The sequence below is a fragment of the Amphiprion ocellaris genome, chromosome 24 (assembly GCF_022539595.1).
Source record: "Amphiprion ocellaris isolate individual 3 ecotype Okinawa chromosome 24, ASM2253959v1, whole genome shotgun sequence".
Classification (NCBI taxonomy): Eukaryota; Metazoa; Chordata; class Actinopteri; family Pomacentridae; genus Amphiprion; species Amphiprion ocellaris.
This window is the reverse complement of record NC_072789.1, coordinates 1,910,281-1,919,630: the sequence shown is the minus strand read 5'-3', so window position 1 is coordinate 1,919,630 and position 9,350 is coordinate 1,910,281. Positions and strand designations below refer to the sequence as shown.

The window sequence follows — 9,350 nt, the reverse complement described above, 5'->3', positions numbered from 1 at the left end:
GGACAACAGGAGGGTTAATTCATCTCAAATTAGGAGGTTACATGAAAGTGAAAATCTATTTTTGAGTGAAAAACTGCTTTTTTTTTTTTTTTTTTTTAGCATGTCTGGCTTATTTTAGGACACCTAAGCTTGACAATCCTGGTAAAACAAAGCTTAAAAAAAGTTTTCCCAGCTAATTTTAAGATCTCAATATTCTAAATATCATATCTTATTTCAAGAAATCTTACCAAGCCATTTTTCACTTGTTCTGTTGGCAGATTTTTTTTTTTTTTTTTTACTTATTCCAGGGTAAAAGTTCCTTGAAATAAGTTTTTTTTTCTTGTTTTGAGAGGGGCATTTTCTTCCAGTGTAGTGACCTACCTCCAGACTTGGACAACAAATGTCACAGGCTGCAAAAACAGCAGAAAATAGCTTCCTTTAACAGTGGACACTATACAAAATATAATTAGAACTACTGTATGCTCCAATGCGGGTCAGTTTATTTTAATAACATCTTTAAAAACGTGTAACCTTTTGTTTGGACTGACATTCAGCTGTCAGACTGGCGGCTCTGTGGAGGGCAGAATGTCAGCTGGCCCAGTATAACGACCACGCATGCTCAGCTCGGTCGCTCTACGTTGCACGCATGCACAGTGGGCCCCCGCGGTCATTCATTATAAAGCGCTGAGCTGCTCCGTCTCTTTCCACCTTCAGCCATTTTGATCATGTTAGGAGCTGTGGGACGCTGCTGCACCGGGGCTCTGCAGGCTCTCAAGCCTGGGGTCCAGCCCTTGAAGGCCCTCGTCGGATCCCCAGCCGTTCTTTCACGTGAGTCCCGCATGCTTGGCGTTTTTAAACGAAGTCGTACGAATTAAACACGGATTAACGAAGTTGTCAGAAGAGGGCAGCGCTGATGCTAACGTTAGCCGCTGCTAGCAACACGCTGGCTGCCCTGCCGGCGGCGCAGCAGGCCCTAACATTAAAATGTCAAATGTAAGACCCACTGGAGCTATGCCAAAGCACAAAAATTATACACATGTGCACCTAAGGTACTCCTTAATGATGTCACGCGTGGCTAAATGATCAGACTGTGTTTTTTCTTGCGCTAGCAGGAATGACCTTTGTGTAATGACATGAGGCGCTGTGTTAGCCTGCTAAGTTAGCATCGCAACGTTGGGGATTAGCAAGGTTAGATCGTCCTCAAAGTTTATCTGCAAACGGTTTAGAGCTTTCTAGCAACAACAGTACGATTATAAATAAAATGATGACCTATAAACATACACGATCACGATTGCGTCGTTAGCAGCAGCAAGATTAGCAACATTAGCTCGACTTCATTCATCTGTCACTTTGCACGCTAACGGTGTTTAGAGGAGGAAATGCTTTGCTAGGCTTTGCAGTTGTCAAAATGCACTCTGAATGCACACAAGCGCACTCTCTTTTTTTAGTGTGTCATTACAGTATTTCTGTTTTTAAATGCTGACTACTTGAGCCTACTGAGATTGTTTGACATTGCAACCCAGCTAGCAGACACGCAGTAGAGAGCCGGTGTTCTGCAGTAGGAAGGGAGGATTCAGTCAAGACGAACCAACATAAGCACAGAAACAAGGTCACAGCTACAGCAGGCATGAATGACTTCGGGCAGGGCTGTCAAACTCATCTTTTTACAAAACATCATGAGCAACCTGGAATTTCTGAAGAAAAAGAAATTCAGTTTCAACAACATTTAGCCTCAGTTCATCATTTCCACATTACAACTTCCCAATCAGAGTATCTACAAAGGAACAACATTTAGTCACAGCTGTCTGGAACTGAATGATGCAGTATTTTACTTTATGATCAAAATGACAAGTCAAACAAAAAATGACAAAAACAAGACAAATGACATTAAACACAACTAAAGAAACAAAAAATTTGACAAAAGTTAGTGAGAAAGAATGGACAAAAACGTACAAAACGATTACACAAGAGACAAAAAAGCCACAAAACAATGATTAAGCTAAACACAAAATGACAAAAATAAGGCAAAATACACAAGCAAGACAAAAAGGGGAAGCGCCAAAAAACAAGACAAAATATGACAAAAATGAGACGTGACACAAAAAGGAAACAAAATGAGAAACGACAAAACATTATAAAAATGAGACAAAATGACAAAAGAACAATCTAGTATTTTACTTCATGATCAAAACAACTTGTCATGGTCTAGAAATTATTTTTAAATTTATAGTTTTACTAATTTACAAATTGCAGCTAATGTCTTCTCTGGAATTTTCACACTTTGAGGGCTGGATTGGACCCTCTGGAGGACCGCTTTTGGCCCACGGGCCTCATGTTGGACACCCCTGATTTCGGCCTTAATGTACACTGTGTGTGTTGTACTTTACAGGCAGAGACTATGTCGCACCTGCCGCTGCCGCCAGCGCCGCCACCGGGCGCATCGTGGCTGTCATTGGTGCCGTGGTCGATGTCCAGTTCGATGAGGGTCTTCCTCCCATCCTCAACGCCCTGGAGGTCGCCGGCCGCGAGTCCAGGCTAGTCCTGGAGGTGGCACAGCATCTTGGTGAGCTGTTGTAACCTTCACACATACAAATACACACAGAAAACATTCCAGTTAAACTGACGTCACTGTCTGTTTAGGGGAGAACACAGTGCGTACCATCGCTATGGATGGTACCGAGGGTCTGGTCCGTGGACAGAAAGTTCTGGACACTGGTGCCCCCATCAGAATCCCAGTGGGTCCTGAGACCCTGGGCAGGATTATGAATGTCATTGGAGAGCCCATCGATGAGAGGGGTCCCATCTCCACCAAACAGTGAGTCGAAAATTATGTAACTGATTGATTTTTGCATTGAATTTAATAATAAACACAGCATATTTTACGATAATAAAGATGTGTCCAGATGTTTTTTTTTGTGATAAATACCATTTCCTCCTCTCTCAGGACCGCTCCCATCCACGCTGAGGCTCCTGAATTCACCGACATGAGCGTGGAACAGGAGATTCTGGTTACCGGCATTAAGGTTGTGGACCTGCTGGCCCCCTACGCCAAGGGAGGAAAGATTGGTATGAGATAAAGCACAAGTCACTGAGGGTGATATAAAGTCCATAAGCTGCTTGTCCTAATGCTACCTTCTGTGTTTGCAGGTCTGTTCGGTGGTGCTGGTGTCGGCAAGACTGTCCTGATCATGGAGCTGATCAACAACGTGGCTAAGGCCCACGGTGGTTACTCCGTGTTCGCCGGAGTGGGAGAGCGAACCCGTGAGGGAAACGACTTGTACCATGAAATGATTGAGTCTGGTGTCATCAACCTGAAGGACACCACCTCCAAGGTGGGCAATTGTAGGGAAAAAACACTGAAAATGGCACTCATAGTGGCTAAAATCTCACCACTTACCTCGATTTGTGTCCCTGCTAGGTGGCGCTGGTGTACGGACAGATGAACGAGCCCCCCGGTGCTCGTGCCAGAGTGGCTCTGACCGGACTGACCGTGGCCGAGTACTTCCGTGACCAGGAGGGTCAGGATGTGCTGCTCTTCATCGACAACATCTTCCGCTTCACACAGGCTGGCTCTGAGGTACAGGATTCCACTCAGGTTAGGGTTTTACATCCAAACGGTGAGCTTGAAACTGACTGAATCCACCCGTTTCCCATCAGGTGTCTGCCCTGCTGGGTCGTATCCCCTCTGCCGTGGGTTACCAGCCCACTCTGGCCACTGACATGGGTACCATGCAGGAGAGAATCACTACCACCAAGAAGGGTTCCATCACATCTGTGCAGGTGAGGTTTAGAGCTGTGTCTCAATCCAGGGTTGTGTTTTCTTATTGTGAAAATGTATATTTTTTTCCACATTTTCAAACTTTAAACCGCGTCAATTTTGACCCGCAGGGCGACACGAGGGTTAAGTGATATAGAATATTGGGGGTTACTAAAACTAAAAGAGTTTGAATCCTCTCTCTAAGGCCATCTACGTGCCCGCTGACGATCTGACTGACCCTGCCCCCGCCACCACCTTCGCCCACTTGGATGCCACCACTGTGCTGTCCCGTGCCATCGCTGAGCTGGGTATCTACCCCGCCGTCGACCCCCTGGACTCCACCTCCCGTATCATGGACCCCAACATTGTCGGCGCCGAGCACTACGATGTTGCCCGTGGTGTGCAGAAGATCCTCCAGGTTTGTGACTTGATACCTACTCTGAATGAAATGGGACAAACTGAACATTTATCGTCGTAACCGGTTGACTTTTTCCCTTTTAGGACTACAAATCCCTGCAGGACATCATTGCTATTTTGGGTATGGATGAGTTGTCTGAGGAGGACAGGCTGACTGTGGCTCGCGCCCGCAAGATCCAGCGTTTCCTGTCCCAGCCCTTCCAGGTGGCCGAGGTCTTCACCGGCCACTTGGGCAAGCTGGTGCCCCTCAAAGAGACCATCAAGGGCTTCCAGAGCATCCTGGGCGGTGAGTGTTGGAGATGAGATGTGATTGGTGAGCTCCAACGTCTGTGACTCCGACTAATATTGCCGTTTCTCCTCCCAGGTGAGTACGATGCTCTGCCCGAGCAGGCCTTCTACATGGTCGGCCCCATCGAGGAGGTGGTCCAAAAAGCCGAGAAGCTGGCTGAGGAGCATTCGTAAACGATCTGAGGGGAGAAGAGGAGGAAAACAAAGAGAGAAAGAGGGGTTCTGTTGGTTAGGAGCACTTGGTTTGTAAAACATGTCAAAATGCAAAAATATACCTGTTTCGTCATCCTGAAAATAAAGTTCTATTTAATGTTTCCAATCGAAGATGGAATAAACGCTGTCTTTACACAAAACTACTTGTCAACTGTATGTTTCCTCCATAGTTGTAGTTCCTGATCCTGTTCCTAGTGAGGAATCTCATTAAATGGCCGTCCTCATCGAGCCATGTGAAGCTTTCTGAACTGTGTTGCAGCTTTTGTCACATTACTGAAATAAAACGGTGGACAAATAATTGGATGCGTGTTTGTTTCAACTTGAGCTCATCAGTAGCAGAACATTCACAGCTGGAAAAATAGAGTTCATATAGTTTAATGCTCAAAACTCAGAACTGGGTATTTTAATCCACTATTCTGCCCTTACTGTGATAGGTAGAGCTGGTTTCTAGCTTGGCAGACAGCTAAACACATCCTTCAATAAACATACCACTCAAATTTGTGCTGAAATTAGCATGAGTTAGCTAAGTACAAAAAACTTGCGATTAGCTTGTTAACATTGAAAACGCCATACACAGGCTAGCCTATTTGCATCGCTCCCGTTTTGTAGTTTCCCACACGAACTATGAACTTTTTCAAAAGCCCATGACAGGTACGGTTAACATAAAACGTAAGTATTACTTAGACATGGGCTCTTAAGGGTTCAGCATAGGAAAAATGAATAAGGAACGTAAAATAAGAGTTCACTTCTCGATTTTCTTCAATGGAAAAACTAACTACGGCGAGTCTACATGGACAAAAAGGCGCAGCAGCGTCAACGTTCACCTAAATATTCTAAAGGGGCGGCACATCCGCCTTTTCAAATGCATAAATTTGCAGATTAGCAGTCGTGTGCATTAGAATAGTTTCAAGATATGCTGGGGAACAACAAACATTAAAAGAATCTGAGGAGAGAGGAAATGGATCAATATAAAATTGAGGGACTTTTGAAGTCCATGGGATATATCTGGCATACATTATTACTAAAAGTAAAAAACAAAAAACAAAACTTGTTTTACTCAATTGTATATATAATATCGAGAAGAATCTTATGTTGATTTTAGGCCTGAAAACAGCAAAAATATCAGCTATGATACAAAAAGTCCCACAATTATATACTGACCCAGATGATTAAGAAACTACATTTTCCATTTTATGAAATACTAAACTGTTTTACTGCAGGTATTTTGCATAGATCACTAAGCTCAATATAATTAATACCACTTGTGAAGGAAAAATTACTCACTTTCTCACAACTGAAGTACTTGTTGTTTACTGTTCTTTGTTGTTAGTTTATGACAGCCTAAATGCTGAGTCATCCCAAATGATCACCCTTGACTCATGGTTCTCCTAGATAGAGGATGCAAACTTGCGTATGCTCTCTCTATCCACTAATCTGACCCAGAGACAGACAGGCACTTGGTAAAGATGACATAGGGATGGAAGAACAACTATCTGGCTGACAACGTAAGAACTACAAGATTATATTGCTGTATCACTGTCCAGATGGATCCTGAACAAACAGTCCTGCTAGCATATTTGGAATGTAGCCTTAACCATGGCATGCCTCCCAAACGGTATACATGCCCAAAGCCAGAGAGACTCCTGAGAACTGATGCTGCCAGTGCTCACGTCACTATGTTACTCGCTGTATCATTTCTCCTGAATTCAGTAAACCTTATTCTCAACATCAGCCATCTGAGTCTCCAGCGTGTCTCTGAGTTTGCCTCCTGATTCCTCTTTCGACATTGCAGAATTCCCTAACACCACGAACACTGCAATATAAGACCTAATTTACTGTCACACTAAACCCAAGTATGTTAGAAAGCCTAAACGGATCATAACACCCACAGTAAACTATTGCATCACATTTTTATTATACTCAAAATGGTAGAGGTATAATTAAGTCTCATGTCATCATGTGAGTCAAAATTGACCCGTTTCAAAGTTTGAAAATATGGAGAAAAAAAATTCACAGTGAAACTTCTGATGTCCACATTTTCAACATTTTTGGAAAATCTTTGAACATTTTTTGGTGGAAAAAAAAATGTTAAAATTGTTTCTTAAGAACATTCAGAAAAAAATCTACCAAAATCCAGCAAATTTTGCTGGATTTTGGTTGATTTTTTTTCTGAATGTTCTTCAAGAAAATATCAAAAGTTTTACTGATATATATGGAATCACTTTAGATATTTTTATTAGATATTTTATTTTTTGGAAGATTTTTACTCATTTTTTGAAAATATTTACAAGAATTTTCTTTCCAAAATTGGGGAATTTTTTAAAAATAGAACTTTTAAACTTTTAAGGGAAACTTTTAAGGAATTGTTGAAATTTTCTTCCTGAAGGTTTTGCAAATTTTCAGAAATTTGGGGAATTTTTGTTTTTTTCCCGACAAGGAAACAATATTTTTTGGTGCCTGTAAATGAAGACAACAGGAGGGTTAAATGAATGAAGGCTGGACCCACAAATGCAGCAGAAACAGGTGATAAATACACCAGATGAATTAATTTGTTCTTTAAAGTTTTTGCTTTTGTAGTGACTGACTTCCCAGCTACTCGGTCTGATGGTGCAGAGTAAAACTCCACCAGAGAATAGAGATGAACTCTGCAGCAAAATCCGCCGTCACACTCTTTGTTTGTACATAAATACCTCATGACAAGGCTGCAGTCTGCAGGAAGGACAAAATACGGACTCTATGGCTTCTAAGGGTTTTTCTCAAGGAAAGTCATTTTATTTATTTTTTTGTTTGTAAATTTGTAAAACTAGAAATTTAAAACAATTTCTAGACCATGACAAGTTGTTTTGATCAGAAAGTAAAATACTAGAATGTTGTTGTTTTGTCATTTTGTGTCTCATTTTTGTAATATTTTTTGTGTTTGATGTCTTTATTGAAATTTTAACAATATAGAAAGAATAAAAATAAAATAAAAAAATAGGATAAAAATAAAAATACAAACACCCACCCGCATTAAACAAGTTCAGTCCCTACTGCCACTTACAGAAAAGAAAACACTGTTTAAAACACAATACATTCAGACCGTCAGTAAACAAATCAACTAGACTGCTGAGCCTAGTTATTCTCTTATCATTGTTGATGGTTGGCTGAAAAAGGTCAAAAAAGGCCTCCACACCTGATAAAACTTTTTCTCAGAGCCCCTCATTACAAATCGTATTTTTTCCAATTTAAGATGAAACAATACATCTTTAATCCAGTGTGATACTGTGGGTGGGGCAGCATCCTTCCATTTGAGTAGAATTAGACGCCGTGCTAGCAAGGTTGAAAAGGCAGGAAGTCCAAGCTCCACATCAGTAATCCCAAAAAGAAACAAAAGCGGATTCAGGTTTTAACGGACTCCTAGTATACAAGAAAGTGCTTCACGTATACCTTCCCAATATTGTTGTATTTTAGGACAGGACCAAAACATGTGTATTAAAGTGGCCTCTGCTGATTTACATCTGTCACACGTTGGGTCAATGTGGGGATAAATCCTAGCCAGTTTAGACTTGTGGAGATGTGTTCGATGCACTACTCTGAATTGAATAAGAGAGTGTCTTGCACACATTGAAGATGAATCAATTTTCCTAAGATCATTTTTGTAATATTTTGTCTTGTTTTTTTGTCTGACTTTTGTTGTTTGTCTCATGTTTTTCTCATTTTGTTTCCTTTTTGTCTCATTTGTGTCACTTGTATAATTTTTTTGTATGTTTTTGTCCATTTTTTGTCGTTTTCTAACTTTTTTTGTCTCGGTTTTGTTTTGTGTTGCTTGTCTCATTTTTTATTCATTTTGTGTCTCATTTTTGTAATATTTTGTCTTTTTTTTGTCATTTGTGTCACGTTTTTGTCGGTTTGTTTCTCGTTTTTGTCATTTTTGATCTCATTTGTGTATTTTTTGTCGCGTTTTTGTTTTGCTTCCTGTTGTTTGTCTCACTGTCGTTTTGTGTCTCATTTTTGCAATATTTTGTCTTGTTTTTTTGTCTTTTTTAAAGTAAAATGCTATATCATTCAGTTCCAGATAGCTATGACTAAATGTTGTGTTCCTTTGTAGACACTCTGTGATCTGGATGTTGTAATGTGGAAATGATAAACTGAGGCTGAATGTTGCTGAAATTGAATTTATTTTTCTTCTTAAATTTCAGGTTGTTCATGATGTTTTGTAAAAAGATAATTCTTTAAATGTGAACATTTTTGCACTAAAACACAGGAACCATTAGGAGTTGTGGTTATTTATAGGTTATTATGCTGTGATTTTACTGGTCACTGGAGATCAGATTGGACTGAATGTGGAACCTGAACTAAGATGAGTTTGACACCCGTTTAGAACCTTGATTCCAGCCTGATTTAACCATTTCTTTACCACTTTTGGTGAGTGTTTGGAGTTAGTGTCTTGTTGAAACACCCAAATGTGTCCAAGATCAACCTTTTGGCTGGTGAATTTAGGTTTTCCTGAAGAACGACTGCATTATTCAGTTTACTTCATGCAAAGCACCAATACAACCCCAGAGCATAATACTGCCACCACCATGCTTGATGGTAGGTTTGGTGCTCTCGGGGTTAAAGGCCTCACCTTCTCTCCTCCAAACATATTTCTGGTCATTGAGGCCAAGAAAACATACACAGTGCTGTGAAATGCTGATATCTTCTATTATTTCAAATT

At 40.8% G+C, this 9,350-nt stretch overlaps 1 protein-coding gene across 1 annotated transcript; it reads left to right on the top strand.

Annotated features, from left to right (window-relative positions):
* Nucleotides 1-648: 648 nt before the first annotated feature.
* On the top strand, nt 649-4,952 carry atp5f1b (ATP synthase F1 subunit beta). The gene is made up of 10 exons (XM_023280888.3): nt 649-807; nt 2,369-2,542; nt 2,620-2,794; nt 2,924-3,045; nt 3,127-3,311; nt 3,398-3,556; nt 3,637-3,759; nt 3,942-4,154; nt 4,238-4,439; nt 4,518-4,952. The coding sequence occupies exons 1-10, from the start codon at nt 705-707 to the stop codon at nt 4,613-4,615; spliced, it is 1,554 nt and encodes a 517-aa protein (XP_023136656.1). The 5' UTR covers nt 649-704; the 3' UTR covers nt 4,616-4,952.
* The last annotated feature ends 4,398 nt before the right edge of the window (nt 4,953-9,350 follow it).